We start from the raw sequence: 21,485 nt of genomic DNA on the forward strand, positions 1-21,485 counted from the left end.
GTAGAGACGGGGTTTCACCACGTTGACCATGTTGCCAGGTTTGTCTCAAACTCCTAACCACAGGTGATCCGTCTGCCTCGGCCTCCCAAAGTGCTGGGACTACAGGTGTGAGCCACCACGCCCAGCCTGAAATGATAAATCTACTTTTAGTTCTTTGAGAAATATCCATACAGTTTTCTATAAAGGTTGTACTAATTTACGTTTGCACCAACAGTGTGTAAGAGTTCCCTTTTCACTACATCCATGATACCAGCTATTATTTTTTAACTTTTTAATAAGAGCCCTTCTGAATGGGGTAGGGTGGTATCTCATTGTGATTTTAATTTGCATTTCCCTGATGATTAGTGATGCTGAGCATTTTTTCATACATTTTTGGGCAACTGTATATCTTCTTTTGAGAAATGTCTATTCATGCTATTTGCCCACTTTTTATGGGATTATTTATTTTTTCTTGCTGATTTCAGTTCCTTGTAGACTATGGATATTAGTATTTTGTTGAATATGATGCAAATATTTTCTCCCATTCTGTAGGTGGTCTATTTACTCTTTTATTTATTTTGCTGTACAGAAGATTTTTAGTTTAATTAAGTCCGTTAAGTCCCATTTATTCATTTTTATTTTGTTGTGCTTTTGAGATCTTAGTCATAAATCCTTCACCTAAGCCAATGTTCAGAAGAGTTTTCCCTGTGTTATCTTCCAGAATTTTTATGGTTTCAGGTCTTAGATTAAGTCTTTAATCCACCTTGGCTAATTTTTGTATATGGCAAGAGACAGAAAATGTGTGTGTGTATAAATACACGTGTGTGTGTGTATGTCTATACATATACACATACATAATACACATACATACGCACACACATCATGGAATACTACTCGGCCATGAAAAAAAGAATGAAATCATGTCTTTTGCAGCAACCTGGATGAAACTGGAGGCCATCATCCTAAGTGAAGTAACTCAGGAATGGAAAACCAAATACTGTGTGTTCTCACTCATAAGTGGGAGGAAGTGCTGAGTACCCAAAGGCATACAGAGTGGGAAAATGGACACTGGAGACTCAGAGCAGGGGGAAGCAGGCAGGGGAGAATTGAAAAATTACCTATTGGATACAATGTACATTATTCAGGTGACAGGTACACTTAAAGCCCAAACTTCACCACTGCACTAGTCATCCATGTGACCAAAAACCACTCATACTCCTAAAGTCATTGAAACAAAGTTTAAAAGATAAAAGAGTTTAATGTATTTATATTTCAAATATAATAGTTCTAGATTACATATAAAAAAGCAGAAAGAAAAAAGTTTCAGTGGCCAAACTTTTACAATGGTCGTACAATCCTCTCTCTCAAGGGATACTTTGGAATTACTTTTTCTATAAAAAAAGACTGCTGGCATGCTAGCAGTCAGTAGCAAAGCTATAGCAATAATCCACAGCAGTAATAACCCAAGAGCTTGACAGCAAGCCAAAACATTAATGTACATTGGCCAAGAAAAAAATACTCAAGTTGTATAACATCTTTTGTAAAGCTAGTATGTTTCAAAGTCTCCAATTCAGAAGCAATATAGGCACAATATAGCAATACAGTTTCTTAGAAACTGAACATAGACTAACCACAAATCCAGCCATCACACTCCTGCGTGTTTACCCAAATGAGTTGAAAATGTATGTCTACACAAAAATCTGCCCATAAATGTTTATAGTAGTTTATTCAAAATCACCAAAAGCTGGAAGCAACCAAGATCAAGATGTCTTTCAATAGATAATTAGATAAAGTGTGGTATATCTAGACAATGGAATATTATTCAGTAATAAAAAGAAATGAGATATCGGCCGGGCGCGGTGGCTCAAGCCTGTAATCCCAGCACTTTGGGAGGCCGAGACGGGCGGATCACGAGATCAGGAGATCGAGACCATCCTGGCTAACACGGTGAAACCCCGTCTCTACTAAAAATACAAAAAACTAGCCGGGCGAGGTGGCGGGCGCCTGTAGTCCCAGCTACTCCGGAGGCTGAGGCAGGAGAATGGCGTAAACCCGGGAGGCGGAGCTTGCAGTGAGCTGAGATCCGGCCACTGCACTCCAGCCCGGGCGACAGAGCAAGACTCCGTCTCAAAAAAAAAAAAAAAAAAAAAAAAAGAAATGAGATATCAAGCCACAAAATAAATGAAGGAACCTTAAATGCACACTGTAAGTGAAAGGAGACAGTCTGAAAAGAGTACGTACTATATGATTCCAATGACGTGACATTCTGGAGAAAGCAAAACTATAAAGATAATAAAACAATCAGTACTGACTGAGGGTTGGGAGGGAGTGGGAGAGAGAGATGGAGTGCAGAGGAGTTGTAGAATACAGTGAAACTACTCAGTATTAGACCGTAATGGTGGATACCTGTCATTAGATATTTAGCAAAACCCAGAGATCCCCACAAAACAAAGAGCGAACCCTAATGTGAACCATGAACTTTAGTTAGTAATAATGTGTCAACGCTGGCTCACTGATTTTAACAAATGTAGCATACTAATACAAGTGCTATTAATAGGGGAAGCTGTGAGCAAGGAAGAGGAAGTATAAGGGAACTTCCCAAACTACTCCAAATGAATAAAATTATAAATTAACAAAAAAAGAAATGGAGTATCCCAAAAGTGCAGGATGGGAAAGAGCCAGGGGAAGGCGCAGGGCTGGGGACTGGGATCATGTAGGCCAAAATCAGACCATGTGAAGAAAGGTGAGCCCAGGAGGGCAAGCCTAGCATTCCACGTGCACGGCCAGCGAGGGGCTTCTACACACCTGCACCTCTTGGCAAACTCACAGTGATCGTTTGTTTTACCTTCTCCGAGTTCATGCATTCTTCAAGCTTTGGTAACCGGAATGTTTGTCTTTTCAGGCTCAAAAACAGTCAGTGGAAGTGGAACCAAAATTAAGTACCAATCGTATGTCAGGATTCACCTAGGAAAACTGTGAGCTGCTGACTGGACTGCTTCTCTGAATAAGCTGGTACTCCCTTGTCTCTAACTTTAAAAGCTCCTAGGCAGCAACCTGAAATCCACAATCTCTTTGGACTAGGATGGGAAATATTCTGAAGACACGGTTAAACATGGATAAGTCTCAAGCCTTAAAAAGGGTGAAAATGCCAAAGGCAAGAAATTGTGCAGCTTTGACCACAGTGGTGTGATAACCTGCAATTGTCTAACATATTCAGCATGTGTGCATCAGAGTTCCGGAACACAGAGACATCTTGGGATTTCATCTGATTTGGGGAAAGCCTTTAACTGTAGCTAGGAGTCACCTCACCTCAGTGTTCTTCATGTAATCAAGCCTTGGGGATTTTCTGTTGTGGTTCGCTCTTCTGATGTACAGTTCCCAGTAGTATGAAATGGAAAGATGACCTTTCACAGACAACTGTGAAAGGAGAAGCTATGACTGTGGAAGAGAAAGCTCCCTAGAATGCCCTCACAAAACCATCCAATGGAAGACACCCTCTAGGAGGCCTCCAACAGATCCCTTGATACTACAAAAATACCAGAGGCTTAGGAGCTGAGAACTTACAGGGCTAGAGATCTCTTGCTGTGGTCCTTTCCATCATCACACAGACAACAGTTCTCTCCAACACCTTTCTGCTTGCCACCATCTTCCTCACCAGGAAGCTACATACACCAGCCAACTATCTCACTGGCTCCCTGGAGCACAAGCCTCTTGGTTTTCATCTCGTTTATATCCATGAGCATCACATATACCATCACACACACCTGGAAATTTGGCTAACTCCTATGCAACATCTGGCTGTCTTCTAGCATCACATGCTACATGGCCTCCAACCTCTATTTCTGTCTGTTGCTCTGACCAGGTACCGGGCCATCACCAGTGCCCTGTAGTACAGTAAATGGGTCATCTCAAATTGTATCTCTATCTCTTATCCGAGTGCTCTTCTCCTGGATCTCTTGCAGCACCTACTCCACATGTAAGACCTTCTACATTCTGGCTGTGTTGTTCATCATCTTCCCACAGTGCCCAACAAGAACATCCAGACGCCATCATCACAGCACCACTCCCAGGTCATCACAGCTCACTCTGCTCCCTCAACCCCAGCCACCATGAGAGGCAAAGGTGCTTAACTGGTTCTCCTCCACCTGTGAAACACATGAAAAGCAAGCATGCTGATAGTGTCCTAGAACGACAGGAAATTTACTTACCAACAAGGAAAGCCACAGAAACCCTGGGGCTCATTTTAGGGGCTTTTAACATCTGCTGGCTGCCCCTCTTTATTGTGTCTCTGCCAGCCAAGACACCCGACCATACTGAACATTTTCATCTTGCTAAGCTTTTTTTTTTTTTTGATACAAAGTCTCGCTCTTGTCTCCCAGGCTGGAATGCAATGGTACAATCTCAGCTCACTGCAACCTCTGCCTCCCGGGTTCAAGCAATTCTCCTGCCTCAGCCTCCCGAGTAGCTGGGATTACAGCCATCTGCCACTATTCCTAGCTAATTTTTGTATTTTTAGTAGAGACGGGGTTTCACGTTGGCCAGGCTGGTCTCGAACTCCTGATCTCGGGTGATCCGCCCACCTAGGTCTCCCAAAGTGCTGGGATTACAGCCGTGGGCCACCGCGCCAAGCCTTGCTGAGCTATTTTTAAACTCCATCATCAATTCAGTGATGTACATTCTGTCTAATGAACAGTTTCACCAAGCATTTCAGAAAGCTGTCTTTTTTTGCAGAAAGTCTCCTAGTCTTATTTGGTGGCTACTTGGTTATCTTTACCTGTTGTCTTCTGAGCCACCAAAAGTTGGGCAGCTGTGTGAAATGAAACAGGACTGAAATTTGTCAACTGTGTTCGGTAGAAACATGGCTCACAGGGCTACCTGTTGATATAATTCACATAGAAAAGTGCCTGGCACTGAGAAAGAACCCTGGCTCAAAGGACGGTTTCCCGGTGTACCTAAGATTTGTATAAACCTCTAAGGAAAGCAGAGGAGAATAATGACCTGAATTGAAACAGAATTTAAGAGTTCGAATGGAAGGGTCCGTTCCACTAACACTCTCCACTGGAATATAACAGGGATTTCTTGCATTGAGTCTTTCTTAGATCAGATCTGTCCTGTTTGTTCATGAGATATTCAACAGTGGAGTGCAAATGGTCTATGGTGTGGAGAGAGATCCTGAAGCCAGGGGCAAAGAAGACAAATAGAATTAGGTTGACTACTTTGTATCCTTCCTTCTTCCCAATAAATTCATACCACCTTACTGTTGCGAAGGTAAAATCCCTGATCTCCCCGACTGAAGTATTTATAGGTTTTGGGTCCACCAAGCTTTGAAAAGAATGGCAATCCAAATTTTTTATTTCTGAGCTCTCTCAAAATCACTGTTACTATATTTTTCTTAACCCTAATACAGTGCCAAATTGGAATTGATTTTTTAAATGCACTTTTTGTTTAGAATCGTTTTGGATTTGCAGAGAGGTGAGGATGGTACAGAGAAGGCGATACAGAGAGTTCCTGTGTCCCCAGAGGCCAGGTTCCCATACTGTTAACATCTTACATTAGTATCAACACGAAAACACAGACACATTACTCTTAACAAGAGTCCATGCTTTATTCATGGACTAAGAGTCCTTAGTTTTTGTCTGCTGTCATTTTTCTGCTCCAAGATACTGCCTAGGATATGTCATTACGTTTGGATGGCATGTCTCCTTGGGCTCTTCTTGCCTGTGGCAGTTTCTTGGACTTCCCGAGTTTTTGGAGGCTTGGCAGTTTTGAATAGCACTAGTTAAGTGTTTGGTGGAATGATTCTTCGCTAGGATTTGTCTACTGTTTTGCTCATAATTGGACTGGGGTTGTGTGTTTTGGGGAAGAAAACCACAGAGGTGAAGTATCACTGATCATTTCAAGTGCACACACTGTCAAAATGACCTATCATTGTTAATAATGACCCAATGATTTTTTATATCCCATTCTCATTAGGAATCTTAAGATGTTGACTCATCAAATAAAAAGCCTGAAACATCATGATCCGAAAATAAGCAATATAAATAATAAATAAAAATGGTAATAACTGCTCAAAACACATGATCTATTTTTACTTGATCAATTTATATGTAATGGTTTGAAGATAAAAGAGTTGTAAATAACTTTGAATTTATCCTTTCCCTACCAATACGTTCTGCTTCTGGAAAATATTTTAGTTCTACTGTTCTATTTTTATTGCCATGGCTATTAAGAGAAGCCTCTGACTGGGGGAGAGAGAGTAGGGGGTTGCTGCTACCAGCTAATTCAGGGTTCAGTAGTAAACTATGAGATGGATCGTTTCCACATATAAGTATGCCTAAACTGCATCTGAGTTCCTTCAGTAGGAAAATGTCCTGTACTGTCTGAGGGAACTGCTTCAAAGACTCTGTTTAAAGATAACACACACAGTTATGAACATTTTATCCCACGCCAAAATGCTTTGTGATGTAAGCTGCAGGAGAGTGCACTGTAAACTCCCCTAAGATATTCAAAACACCCTTCCCCTCAAGCAAAATCTTGATTCAATTCTTCTCAGTCTTGGTGATGGCCGAGGGACTATGGTCCCAGAGATTAGTTCAAGTAATATTAAGTAGGTGAAATTTTTCTATGTTTTACCTACCACCACCCATGTCATTCCTAATACCTCACAAAGCAGGCAAATGAATGAAAACTAAAGAATAATAATATTCAATCTGAAGTCCTGTTCAAGTAATACACTTTACCTCCATGACTTTTTGCGTGTCAATATCTATGTATTAGTCTCTATACATCATATTGGCTGAGTTTCAGAAATAAATGATAATACAAAATGAAAAAAAGATGTCGGGCACGGTGGCTCATGCCTGTAATCCTAGCACTTTGGGAGGTCAAGGCGGGCAGATCCCTTCAGTCCAGGAGTTCGAGACCAGCCTGCCCAACATGGTGAAACTCCATCTCTACAAAAAATACAAAAAATTAGCTGGGCATGGTGGCATGTGCCTGTAGTCCCAGCTATTCAGGAAGTGAGGTAGGAGGACTGCTTGAGCCCCAGACACAAGAGTTGCAGTGAGCCATAATTGCACCACTGCATTCCAGCCTGGGCAACACAGTGAGATCCTGTCTCAAAAACAAGCAAATCAACCAACATATATGTATGTATGATACTGTATTAAAACAAACAAATCAATCGACATATATGTATGCATGATACTGTATTAAAACTAAGTTACAGCCGTAAGCACCACTCTTCTCTCCACGGTCCTACACAAAATTTCAAAAGTTTAAACAGTAAAAATATGGTGGCTGGAATAATAAATGCTGTTTTGACCTTTGCTCTCTGGATGGAAATGTGGAAAGTGTTGTTACTCCTGCCTAAAAATACATAAAACTGCACGTTTTACCAAGAAAAAAATGATTACTTATTTTAAAGTTATTTTTATATAATTTTTAAAAAATATATAGATCCCTTGAGAAGTTTAAACTGTCTCTAAACCTACTGAATTCATTTTATTTTTTATGGATACTAAATTTAAAGCTATCTCTATTTTATCAGCCAACAATGGTGCTGGAAATACATCAAAAATGTTGATTCTGATCACATTAATACAGTAACGTCAACAAAAATAGTATATAGAATGGGAAGGATCTAAGCACTGAAAAACAACAAGCATAAAGGTAATTGTCTACAAAGCAGTAGTACTAGGCCGAACTCGGTGGCTCATGCCTGTAATCCCTGCACTTTGGGAGGCCAAGGTGGGTGGATCATCTGAGGCCACAAGTTCGAGATCAGCCTGACCAATATGGTGAAACCCTATCTCTACTAAAAATACAAAAATTAGCTGGGCGAGGTGGTGGGTGCCTGTAATCCCAGCTACTCAGGAGGCTGAGGCAGGAGAATCACTTGAACCTGGGAGGTGGAGGATACAGGGAGCCAAGATTATGCCACTGCACTCCAGCCTGTGTGACAGAGTGAGTGAGACTCAGTCTCAAAAAATAAATTAATTAATTAAATTAAATAAAAAAGAAGCACTAATAACATAAACCTATTTTGCAAATAGCTGTACGAACTATCTGGTAAGTTTTAAGACACGTAAAAGTATGTAACATGATGAATTATTGGGGCTGTAGTGTACTAAGAGAGCACGATTACTGATCCTCTGCTCTGCTGCCTCCTGTGAAGGATGAAAAGGAAGGACAAAGAAAATATATACAAGATTTGCATGGTGTGTGTATGTGTGGGTGTACGTGTATGTGTGTGTATGTGTGTGTGTACGTGTATGTGTGTGTGTGTATGTGTGTATGTGTGTATTTGTATGTGTGTGTACGTGTATGTATGTATGTGTATGTATATATGTGTGTGTATGTGTATGTGTCTGTGTATGTGTGTGCATATGTGTGTGTATCTGTATGTGTGTGTATATATGTGTATGTGTGTATATGTGTGTATATGTGTGTGTATGTATGTGTATGTGTGTGTCTGTGTGTATATATGTGTATGTGTGTGTATATGTGTGTGTATATATGTGTGTATGTGTATGTATGTATTTGTATGTGTGTGTATGTGTGTGCATGTGTGTCTGTATGTCTGTGTGTATGCCTGTGTATGTGTGTGTGTACGTGTATGTGCATGTGTGTATGTGTGTATATGTGTGTGTCTGTGTGTGTATATGTGTGTGTATGTGTATGTGTCTGTGTATGTGTGTGTTTGTGTGTATGTGTGTGTATATATGTGTATGTGTGTGTATATGTGTGTGTGTCTGTGAATATGTATGTGTGTCTGTGAATATGTATGTGTGTCTGTGTGTCTGTGTATATGTATGTGTGTGTATGTGTGTCTGTGTATGTGTGTCTGTGTATGTGTGTATATATGTGTATGTGTGTATATGTGTGTGTATTTGTATGTGTGTGTATTTGTATGTGTATGTGTGTGTGTCTGTGTGTATGTATGTGTGTATGTGTATGTGTGTGTCTCTCCTGCTGCCATGTAAGATGTGCCTTGCTTTCCCTTCACCTTCTGCCATTATTGTAAGTTTCCCGAAGCCTCCCTAGTGACTCAGATATGGAAATGTGAGTCAATTAAACCTCTTTTCTTCATAAATTACTTAGTCTCAGGTAGTGTCTTTATAGCAGTGTGAAAATGGACTAATACAAAAACTTTTCTGAAAATGTTTAGTTAAAAATAAGAAATGCATTACTTGCAAACAACCTTTGAATTCTAATCAGTCTATCTTTTCTTGTAACGTTAATCATCTAAGGCTTTTTTAGTAGCTTGCTGTCATGTCCTCATGATCTGAAAGGCAAAGTTTAATGACTGAAAACCCGTGCAATCTTTCAACACTTTGGTTTTAAATGAAGTAATCCTTATAGAATGAGAGCGAAGAAAATGGGAGCTGAAAAATAAATGTTATATAAGTAAAATACATGCCCCTAACACTTACAACCTAATAAAGTGATAATCCATCATGTCACCAACATTTTGAGTATAATCAGCCTACAGCGACAAACAGGCTGTGGGCACAGTGGTGAGTCAAGTCTTCGTGCATCCAGATGCCTTCAGAAACCTGCACTGTATTAAACCAAATAATTAAATCACTCCCCTCCTCACAGACTTCACAACTGCAATAACCAGTGAAACTTTAAAAATTCATATTTTACTAATAATATCCTACACTTAAAGAAAAGTTTAATAGGAAACGGAACCCAAAAGGCTTACGCATTACTAATCATAGTAAAAATTACAAATAACTTCTGATCCACTAAAAGTCGTCTGGTTATATTTCTTACCAACATGCTACTATGCCTAATAAGAAGTAAATGCATGAGAAGCACAATGGGGGGAAAATATACAATGATCACGTGAGATCACGAGAAGTGACAGCATGAGAAGTGAAAATGTTTTGAAACTACTAAGTCTACTACTTGGAAATATTACTATTGAAAGATCAAAACGAACACAAACATAAAACACAAATCAGATGATCATCTCAATAGGCCCCAAAAAAGCAGTTAACAAAATCCCAGCCTCCCTTTATGATTAAAACCCTCAGCAAAATTGGCACACAAGGGACATATCCTAAGCCATCTATGACAAAGCCACAGCCAACACTGTGCAGAACGGGGAAAAGTTGAAAGCATTTCCCCTGAGAACTGGAACAAGATAAGGATGCCCACTTTCACCACTTCTGTTCAACGTAGTACTAGAATTCCTCGCCAGAGCAATCTAACAAGAGAAAGAAATCCAAATCGGAAAAGAGGAAGTCCAACTATCATTGTTCGCTGATGATAAGGTCATATACCTAGAAAGGCCTAAAGACTCATCCAAAAGCTCCTAGATCTGATAAACGAATTCAGTAAAGTTTCAGGATACAAAATTAATGTACACAAATCAGCAGCACTACTATACACCAAGAGTGACCAAGCTGAGAATCAAATCAACTCAATCCCTTTTACAATAACTGCAAAAAACAGTAAAATACCTAAACAAGGAAGGGAAAGACCTCTACAAGAAAAACTACAAAACTACTGAAAGAAATCACAGATGACACAAATAAATGGAAACACATCCCATGCTCATGGATGCACAGAATCAATACTGTGAAAATGACCACACTGCCAAAAGCAATCTACACACTCAATGAAATTGCCATTAAAATACCATCATCATTCTTCACAGAACTAGAAAAAACATTCCTAAAATTCATATGGAACCAAAAAAGAGCCTGCACAGCCAAGGCAAGACTAAGCAATAAGAACAAATGTGGAGGCATCACATTACCCAACTTCAAACTATACAAGGCTATAGTCGCCAAAACCAGTCATGGTACTGGTGTAAACATAGGCACATAGACCAATGGAACAGAATAGAGAACCCAGAAATGAAGCCAGATACTTACAGTCAACTGATCTTCCACAAAGCAAACAAAAACATAAAGCAGGGAAAGGACACCCTATTCAACAAATGGTGCTGGGATAACTGGCAAGCCACATGTGAAAAATGAAACTGGATCTTCATCTCTCACCTTATACAAAAATCAACTCAAGATGGATCAAAGGCTTAAATCTAAGACTTGAAACCATAAAAATTCTAGAAGATAACACTGGAAAAACTCTTCTAGACATTGGCTTAGGCAAAAACTTCACAAACAACAATCCAAAAACAAATGCAACAAAAAGATAAACAGATGGGACTTAATTAAACTAAAAAGTTTCTGCAAGGCAAAAGAAATAATCAGAAGAGTAAACAGACAACCTACAGAATGGGAGAAAATATTCACAAACTATGCATCTGATAAAGGACTAATATCCAGAATCTACAAGGAATTCAAATCATCAAATAAAAAACAAATAAATCAAAGAGTGGGCTAAGGACATGAATAGACAATTCTCAAAAGAAGATGTACAAATGGCCAACAAACATATTAAAGCTCAACAATGGCCAAGTGTGGTCGCTCACACCTGTAATCCCAGCACTCTGGGAGGCCAAGGAGGGCAGATCGCCTGAGGTCAGGAGTTCAAGACCAGCCTGGCCAACATGGTGAAACCCTGTCTTGACTAAAAATGCAAAAATTAGCAGGATGTGGTGGCAGATACCTGTAATCCCAGCTACTCAGGAGGCTGAAGTAGGAGAATTGCTTGAACCCAGGAGACGGAGGTTGCAGTGAGCCGAGACTGTGCCACCGCACTCCAGCCTGGGCAACAGAACGAGATTCCATCTCAAAAAAAAAAAAAGCTCAACATCACTAATTATTACGGAAATGCAAATCAAAACCACAATGTGATATTTAAAAATCAAAAACTAATAGATAGTGGCATGGATGTGGTAAAAAGGGAACACTTTTACACTGCTGGTGGGAATGTAAACTAGTACAACCACTATGGAAAACAGTGTGGAGATTCCTTAAAGAACGAAAAGTAGATCTACCATTGATCCAGCAATCCCACTACTGGCATCGACCCAGAGGAAAAGAAGGCATCGTACGAAAAAGACACTTGCACAGGCATGTTTATAGTAGCACAATTCACAATTCCTAAAAATACGGAACCAGCCCAAATGCCCATCAATCAACAAGTGGATAAAGAAAATGTGGTGTATATCACCACAAAATTCTACCCAGCCATAAAAAGGAACGAAATAATAGCATTCGCAACAATCTGGATGGAGTTAGAGACCATTATTCTAAGTGAAGTAACTCACGAATGGAAAACCAAACATTGCATATTCTCACTTACAAGTAGGAACTAAGCTATGAGGGTGCAAAGGCATAAGAAAGATACAATGGACTGTGGGGAGTCAAGCAGACGTGGGAGTGGGTGAGGGATGAAAGACTACACATGGGGTACGGTGTCCACTGTTCAGGTGGTGGGTGCACCAAAATCTCAGAAATCACCACTGAAGAACTTATCCATGTAACCAGATACCACCTGTTCTCCAAAAACTATTGAAACAAAAAATAACAATAAAAAAATTTTTAAGTTTTAACTCATTTTATTTAGATAGATACTTTCTTGATGTATCTATCAATTCTAACACAAAAGCAAGCACTGTACTTTAGTGGGAGAGAACTAACAGCATTCTCATGCAGATCAGGTATAATCTGAAGATGTCCACGACCATGCAGTGTGGTTTCATGTGCACTGGTACACATCCGTAGAAAAGAAAGAAAATGGGGACATACATTAAAATTGAACACTGGAAAATAAGCGTTGTTTAGAGGAAAAGCCAAAAGAATAAACTAAAAAAAAAAAAAAAAAAAAAAATCCAAACCTTTAAGAGAATTCAGTATGATGACTAAGTACAAAACTGATATACAGAAATCACAAGCCTTCATGTGTACCAAAAAACAAGCAGTTAGAAGATATAATGAAAACTGTAACACTTTGTAACAAAAAGAAAACCTAGGAATAAGCTGAATAAATGTATAAAATCTATATGAAGGAAACATTAAAACATTTCTGAGAAACAAAAATGAATTAATAGTAAGATATACCCTACTCTTGTCAATTCTCCATAAATTAGTAACTACAAATTTTATGTAATCCCAATAAAAAACACAACAGAAAGAATTAAAGGCAGGAGATGATAAAAGCTGACTCTAAATTTCAAATAGAAAAACAGCCAAGAAAAAAAAAGCTAGGGCACTTCTGAAAAAGAAAAGTACCTTGGAAGGAATTAGCTATTAACATGTATCACAAAAACACAAAAATGAAAGCAATGTTAATGGATAGACAGATCAATATCACTAGAAAATAAGAAACATTCTAAAATACAACTTTTGTAATATGTCACAAAATCCAGAAGTCTTAAAACATTCACTTTAAGATGTCTGAACACACACACACACACACACACACACACACACACACACACACACACATACAAGTCAAAAGCCAAACAGAGCTAGGAGCAGGGAGGCTGAGATGGGAAGATGGCTTGGGGCCAGGAGTTTGAGACCAGCCTGGACGACATCTTTCTTTAAAAAAAAAGCGCAGGGGCTGGGTGCAGTGGTTCACACCTGTAATCCCAGTACTTCGGGAGGCCAAGGTGGGTGGCTCCCTTGAGGCCACGGAATTCAAACCCAGCCTGGCCAACATGGTGGTAAAACCCCATCTCTACTAAAAATACAAAAAATTAACCAGATGTGGTGGTGGGCACCTGTAGTCCCAGTGACTTGGGAGGCTGAGGCAGGGGAATCACTTGAACCCAGGAGGCAGAGGTTGCACTGAGCCGAGATCGTGTCACTGCACTCCAGTCTGGGTGACAAAGCGAGACTCATCTCAATAAATAAGCCAAACAGGAAGAAATGTTTAGAACTCACATCAGACAAAAGAGCTAATGTTTAAACTGGGAAGCAATTTCTAGAAATCAACTTTTAAGAAAGCAGAAAAGAACTCAAAATAAAAATGGGTAAAGCATATAATCAAATAACAGAAAATACAAAGGATTTTAAATATAAAAATATATTCAACTTTACTTATAATGAAAGAACTGCAACTACAATGACAGTGTTTTCTCACCTATTAGATTGCCAAAAAGTAAAAAAGTCTTTTAACACACTCTGTAGACAACTATGCGGGAATATACCGCTTTCATCACTGATAGTAGAAATGAAACTTGGTACAATCTCTTTAAGGCTACTTGGCAAAATCCATCAAAATTATAAATGCATATCCTTTCACTCAGCAGTTCAACTTCAAGGACTTTATCCTAGAAATATACTTGACTTGACATATGTATAAACTAAATATGTACGTTTTTTACTATAGAATCATTTTATGTAAAGGAAGAAATTTTTAGCAAAACAAATGTCCATCAGTAGAAATTTTGGTAATTATAGTACATCCATACAATGTTATTTGTAACAACAATGAAGAAACCCTTGGAAAGAATACCAAAATATATTAATCGAAAAAATGAGAAAGAACAAGCGGCAAGGAACAGTAAGATTTGTACTGAAATACACAAACACACACTTTTTTTGCTCATATATGAACGACATGTTTGTCTGGATGCCCCTGGTCTGGGCTTAAAATTGTCATCTTATTAAACACATAAATGAAGTTGTACCATCCCAAGTCCATGCACTGAACCAATTTAGTACAGTTTCAAGAAAAGACAGAAAGGGAAAAAGAATGTCAGTTCAAACACTTTGGCAATTTACAAGGCACTTTTGAGAAACAGCATGAAAAGCACTACTGGAAGATACTAACCGTGTTTAAATTTTTAAAAACTGAATATGTCTTAACAATCTACCTACTGCAGCAACAGTTCCAAATTACTAATCACAAAAATATAAATTGAAGAATGAGCAAGAAACTCTGACAGCATTTAGATATAACTTAGTGGTAGGAGTGAGGACGTCTGAGGAGCGGGCCGCGGAACTCAGAAGACCTGCACCTTACCTTCTTCTGAAGAACATTAACCTTCCGCTCCTTCACATCCAACATGTCCTTCAGGTCATGTATCTCTCCAGCTTGTGTCCCCTTCTCTTCGGCCATATCCTGAATCTGTTTTGTCTTTTTATTCAACATGGTTTCCTTCTCTTCCAAACGCAACCGGAGAGCATCCACCTAAGAATGTAAGAGTTTTACAAGTGATGAATTAAAAAGAAAAGAATGTAATTCCTTTCAAATAGATATGTTATAAAGCTTATAAAGAGGTTGAGTTTTGTTACTTTATAAAAGTAAGTATCGTCTACATCTATGTTTCTGTGGATTCAGAGTCCGGCGTGCTCACCAGTGCTCACCATTACACAACGGAACCTCTACGACTATGTTTCTGAAACTTCATGTGCATGAGAATCATCTGGAGGCCTAAATCAAGTCCGTCGTTTCTGATTCAACAGCGTTGGGGGTTCAAAATGAGTATTTCTAACAAGTTTCCAAATGAAGCTACACTGCTTTAGGAAATCTAAAACTAGGAAAAGGGAAAAAAAGCATCACCAAGCATAACACTGGCTATCTCAGATAATACAACCTAGCCATAGGCTATGAAGCGTTTATGAAAAACAACCCCATAATGCACTTAGATATCCATACAAAGCAAAAGCAAAGGTCTACTTTTAGATGGCAAGACTAACCAGCAAAAAAGTTTGGTAACTAGTTACCTTTATCCCTGAAGTTGAATGCCTTTCATTAGATATAACTTTAAAATAACAAGAAATCTAATGACATTTATTTTAAAATCCATTCACAGAAAATTTTATTAAGCTTTTAGCACCCCATACATATTCGCACACCAATTTTGCTTTTTGCTTTTCCACCCAAGGAGTAATAACAAATAGTTAAACATTTGATTACAGGAAAAGAAGGAAGTGGATTTCTTTTATCTAAGATTCAGGACTGTTCAACAGGAAAATAGTGAGTCATATTTTCAAGCCGAAAATGGTTAATAAGCTGTTTTACATTCTTTTCTCATTATTGTCATTTCAAACATATAATCCATACAAAAACTATTAATGAACTATTTTATATTTTTTCACACTAACTCTGATAGTTAATGTATATTTCACCTTTACATCACATCTCAATTTGGGCTAGCCACATTGCAAGTACTTAATAGCCACAAATGGCTGGTGGCTACCACAGAGAACAGTGCAAATCTAAGAAATCAAGTATGGTTTTACGGTCTCTCATCTTTAACTTGTCTTATCTTATTTTTCCTATCTGAACGTGGATTAAACCACAAAGAAAATATGAATAATGTTTCATATTTAGGGTACATCAAAGCACTCAGGAAGATCTAATACAGGTTGACCATCCCAAGATCTGAAAATCCAAAATCCAAAATGCTCCCAACTCCAGAACTTTTTCAGCACTGACGTGACACTTAAAGGAAATGTTCAATGGAACATTTTGAATTTTCGGATTAGGAATGCTCAACCAGTAAGCATAAGTGTAAGGCAAATATTCCCAAGTTCAAACTCTGAAACACTTCTAGTCCCATGCATTTTAGGTAAGGGTGTAGTGTGTCTAAACAATGTGTAGTGTATCTAAACTACAAGGTATCTGAGAACCAATACTGTGTGTATGGTGGTGCTTCCTGCTCAGTTAAGGAGTATGGAAAATTTCTTAACAAGACTTAAGTCTCACTGGAGATTGCTCTAATAAGTACTTGCTACTACTGTAAGTACTTACAAATTATGTTGGACCATACTGGAAAGGAAAAAACATGTAGATAAGCCATATTTCACTCTGCTAAACTACATTTCTACCAACTACTTCTTTTATTTTTGTTTTTATTTTTGAGACGGAGTCTTGCTCTCTTGCCCAGGCTGGAGTACAGTGGCGCAATCTCAGCTCACTGCAAGCTCCACCCCCCGGGTTCACGCCATTCTCCTGCCTCAGCCTCCTGAGTAGCTGGGACTATAGGTGCCCGCCACCACGCCCGGCTAATTTTTTGTATTTTTAGTAGAGACGGGGTTTCACCATGTTAGCCAGGATGGTCTTGATCTGCTGACCTCGTGATCTAACCGCCTTGGCCTCCCAAAGTGCTGGGATTACAGGAGTGAGCCACTGCACCCAGCCTCTCCCAACTACTTCTATGCAACCAGTCTCACCAAGTCAGAAAGTAAAGAACAATCATTTGAGCTCCCATTTGTAGTTACTCACTACAAGTTCCACCATGCTCCTTCAAAAGACTCCTTCATCTGTAATTTACCTCTATTCTACTTTAACAAATATACATAGTTAATCTAATTATAATCTGGAAAGATCTACCTGAGAACTTTCAAACTCTTAAAAAATCTTTTTCTGAATCACAAACACTATTCTTTTCTTTCTCTTACACCTACTAAATCTACTCTTCGTCCACAGCATTACCTCTGATCTATCACACCTTCTTGTTCTGTCATTCGCCTGTATTGTTTGTCCACAGCATTACCTCTGATCTATCATACCTTCTTGTTCTGTCATTCGTCTCTATTCTGTTTTTTGTTTTGTTTTGTTTTCGTCCCAGCTTAAGCAATGATTTCAGTCTCATATCAACTCCTTAAAAAAAGAAAATCATACCTGTTTTACTTTACTACTTTATTTCTGAATGAAACAGTCTTCTGGGCCTTCCTGCATGTGTTCATGTGTATTTTTGTCACCATATACAGTAATCCCCCCTTATCATCCAGGAATATAATCCAAGACCCCCAGTGGGTGCCTGAAACCACGGACAGTATCAAACGCTACACACACTCTGTTTTTCCTCCATATACATACCTATTACATAACAAAATTTAATTTACAAATTAGTCACGGTAAGAGATTAACAACAATAACTAATAACAAAATAGAACAATTTTAACCGTATGCCAGCATCATTACTCTTGTGCTTTGGGGTCATTATTAAATAAAATAAGGGTTATGTGAACACAAGCACTGAGATACTGCAACAGTCGATCTAATAACCGAGACAGCTACTAAGTGACTAAGGGGCAGGTAGTACGGACACGTGGATACACTGGACACAAGGAAGATTCCCCTCCAGGGTGGAATAGGGTGGAATGGCACAAGATTTCATCACACCACTTAGAAAAAAAGCATAAAATTAAAATCTGTAAGCTGCTCCTTTCTGGAATTTTCCATCTAATATTTTCAGACCACAGTTGACCACAGGTAACAGAAACCAAGGAAAGCACAAAAGCAGTGAAGGGAGGACCACTGTATATACATTAAAATCCTCACAGTTCTCAAGTATCATATTTTCTTCCCTTGCATTCTCCCTGTGGAAAAGTTTACACTTTCTCATGGCAATGTGGGAAACTGGGCCTTAGAGAAGAAAGCAGGCCCAAGATCTCACAGCTACCATAGAGCAGAGATTTAAGATTAAGTGGTCTTGCCTCCAGATCCCATACTCTTAACCACTAATTTCCTAATACCACCCTAACCCACAGGATCCCAGCAGGGAATTTGAGGCCCTCCATGGTCAGACGGTCCCAATGTACCCGCACTGCCTAAACCTTTGCCATATGCCTCTTTGCCCCACTTCCAGGGGCTCTCTGTTCCAGCAGTACTGCCATTCTCTGAATAAACACCATCCTTTCTTGTCATTGCTCATTTTGTCCTATGCTTGTAATATCCTTAACCCCTACCACTTACAAACAATTCTGCCTATTGAACACATCTTTCAAGACCCTCTTCCTATGCTGCCATTTTAATAAATATGTTCCAATCCCCCAACAGACAAGTACTGTCACCCTCATCCTTTCCCAGGGTATTTTGTTATATAATTTAACACTTTTTTTCTTCTTATAGAACTTAATAACATTATCATACAGAACTTACCAATATTTCTATATATTTTTTTTTTTTTTGAGACAGAGTCTTGCTCTGTCACCCAGGCTGGAGTTCAGTGGTGCAATCTCGGCTCACTGCAACCTCTGCCTCCCGGGTTCAAGTGATTCTCCTGCCTCAGCCTCCTGGTAGCTGGGATTACAGGTGCACGCCACCACGCTCAGCTAATTTTTTGTGTGTTTTTAGTAGAGATGGGGTTTCACCATGTTGGCCAGGCTGGTCTCGAACTCCTGACCTCAGATGATCCACTTGCCTTGGCCTCCCAAAGTGCTGGGATTACAGGCATGAGCCACCACACTTGGCCCATATTTTGCCCACCCTTTTATCCTCAGTAATCCTATCTCACTTAAAACATATAGCACTGTAAAGTAGCTAACATTTTAGTAGCTAACATCTCCCTATTTTAAAAGATGATAAAATTGTGACTCAGAGGAGTTAAATAGTTTACCTCATATTATATTATAGAACTGGTGAGTAGAAGGACTATGGCCGGGCGTGGTGGCTCACATCTGTAATCTCAGCACTTTGGGAAGCCAGGATGGGCAGATCACCAGGTCAGAAGATCGAGACCATCCTGGCCAACATGGTGAAACCCCATCTCTACTAAAAATATGAAAATTAGCTGGGCATGGTGGCACATGCCTATAATCCAAGTTACTCGGGAGGCTGAGGCAGAAGAATTGCTTGAACCAGGAAGTCAGGGGTTGCGGCGAGCTGAGATCGTGCCACTGGACTCCAGCCTGGCAATGGAGCGAGACTCCGTCTCAAAAAAGAAAAAGAAAAAAGAAAAAGAAAAAAGAATGGGGTGAGTAGAAGAACTGGAACTCAAAGACTAGATATGACATCAAAGATTATAATCTGTTATGACATACCAAAAAATACCAGCATAAAGGAACACAGGTGAACACAGGCAGGCAGGGAAATCTCTCCTATGAACAGTATGTCAAAAGAGTCAGAAAAGTTTTCTAAAAGAATAAATGTCTGCATTGATTTTTGAATGATGACTAGAACATCACTAGACACAAAATGGAAGGCAGAGAGAAATGCATAGATATCTAGGAAGAGGAAAGAGAATATTTAAAAATCTAGAAACATGAAACAGCATGATATACTTATAAATTCATTTGGTATTGCTTAGCATAAAGTAACAAAAGAAGGACAAGAGACAAGCCTGAAAAGATAGATCATATCCTTGCCTGCCAAAACAAGACGGTTAAATTTTATCCTACTTGCAAATGGGAGACAGTGAAGATTTTTAAGCAGGAGAAAGTCATGGTATTTGTATATCGGAAAGATTATACTGGGCTGGTTACTGGAGACACAAAGATAACTAAGATATTCCGTCTTCTGCAGAAGTTACAACCTAATGGAAAAGAATGTTGCCAAAATAGATCACATAAATGTATTATAGAAAGTGTTGCAACAGAAGTGTAGAGAATATTTTCTTAAAGTACAGAAAAGAAGCACTCAGTTTGCTTGGAGATACCTCAAAGCAGGTAAAGATGAGCAGAAGATGGCTGGTGAGGAAGATAAATGGAAGAACCTTTGAGCAGAGATCACAAGTAAAGATTAGATTAGAAAGGATGTTAACTTCTCAGAAAGCTATGAATAGAGAATTGCTAAAGCATAGAATAGGTGGTAAGTTATGTGAGGTGCAGCAGAAGACAAGGCCTTAGCCACGGAAAGCATTAGTGTCATGTCTAGGAGCTTGACTTTTATTGGTTGTATGAAAGGGATAAAACAGAGAAAAGTCAAAGATGGGTTCCCAGGTTTCTGATGAAGAAGACTAAATGGGTCTTGGCTTTGAGAGAGAATAAGAATCTTATTTTTGGTGTGTTATTTCTGACATGACATATATCTTAACAGCCTCCCTGATAATACCTGAAATGTTTTGATAATAACCTGAAAATATCTGATAATCACCTGAATATGAGCTAGAAATCCAGAAAAACCTGTTTTACTTTCTTAGGACTGCCCTTACAAAGTACCACAAACCAGGTGGCTTTAAACAGCAGATTTTTTCTTCTCTCTCAAAGTTCTGGAGTTCAGAAGTCTGACATAAAGGTGTCCGCAGGGCCTTGCTCTCTCTGAGGGCTCTAAGAAAGAACACTTCCTTGTCTCTTGCTGTCTTCTGGTGGCTCCTGGCTCCTTGTCTTGTAGACGATGCATCACCCCAATCTCTGCTTCCACCTTCACTTCACCCTCTTCTTCGTATCTTTGTATGTCCTCTCTCTTCTATAAGGACACCAGTCATCGCATTTAGGGCCCACCCCATCATGATCTTATCTCAAACCTTAACTAATTATAGCTTCAAAGACCCTATTTCCAAATATGGTCACATTCTGAGTACCAGGCAGACACAGATTTATGGAGGATACTATTCAACCCACCACACCTACTGCTACGAAACACCTAGAAATGCTAGGTAAAGCACAACAAACTTCTTTTCAAATTCACAGATCAGCATGCATATGCACATACACAAAAGTGTACACATAGAGAAAGAGACAAAATCACGAAAATGTTGGAAACAGAGACTGAAGCCCAAAGTGGTACGCTGATAACAGAAGTGACGCCTGTCCTGCTTTTTCATTTACTTGTTTCTGTGACCTAGAGGACTGAGTTTGGAAGATGCCTCCGGTAACAGAAAATAAGATATTAGGGCAATACAAAGGTGAGGGTGGAACAGAAAGCAAAATCCCAAGCCCCCTTTGGGCAAGTGCCCGGCTCTA

The 21,485-nt window shown here is 39.2% G+C and overlaps 1 protein-coding gene across 16 annotated transcripts in view; it reads right to left on the reverse strand.

The window, feature by feature from the left end:
- The window catches only part of ERC1 (ELKS/RAB6-interacting/CAST family member 1), a 545,691-nt gene that overhangs the window by 390,614 nt on the left and 133,592 nt on the right, over positions 1-21,485 (reverse strand). For all 16 annotated transcript variants that reach the window (XM_033223291.1, XM_033223290.1, XM_033223296.1 and 13 more), the window contains one exon: positions 14,875-15,042. In XM_033223291.1, the coding sequence (XP_033079182.1) occupies positions 14,875-15,042 (168 nt within the window). The remainder of the gene's footprint in view (positions 1-14,874; positions 15,043-21,485) is intronic.

The sequence above is a fragment of the Trachypithecus francoisi genome, unplaced genomic scaffold, assembly GCF_009764315.1.
Source record: "Trachypithecus francoisi isolate TF-2019V2 unplaced genomic scaffold, Tfra_2.0 Lachesis_group11, whole genome shotgun sequence".
Lineage (NCBI taxonomy): Eukaryota > Metazoa > Chordata > Mammalia > Primates > Cercopithecidae > Trachypithecus > Trachypithecus francoisi.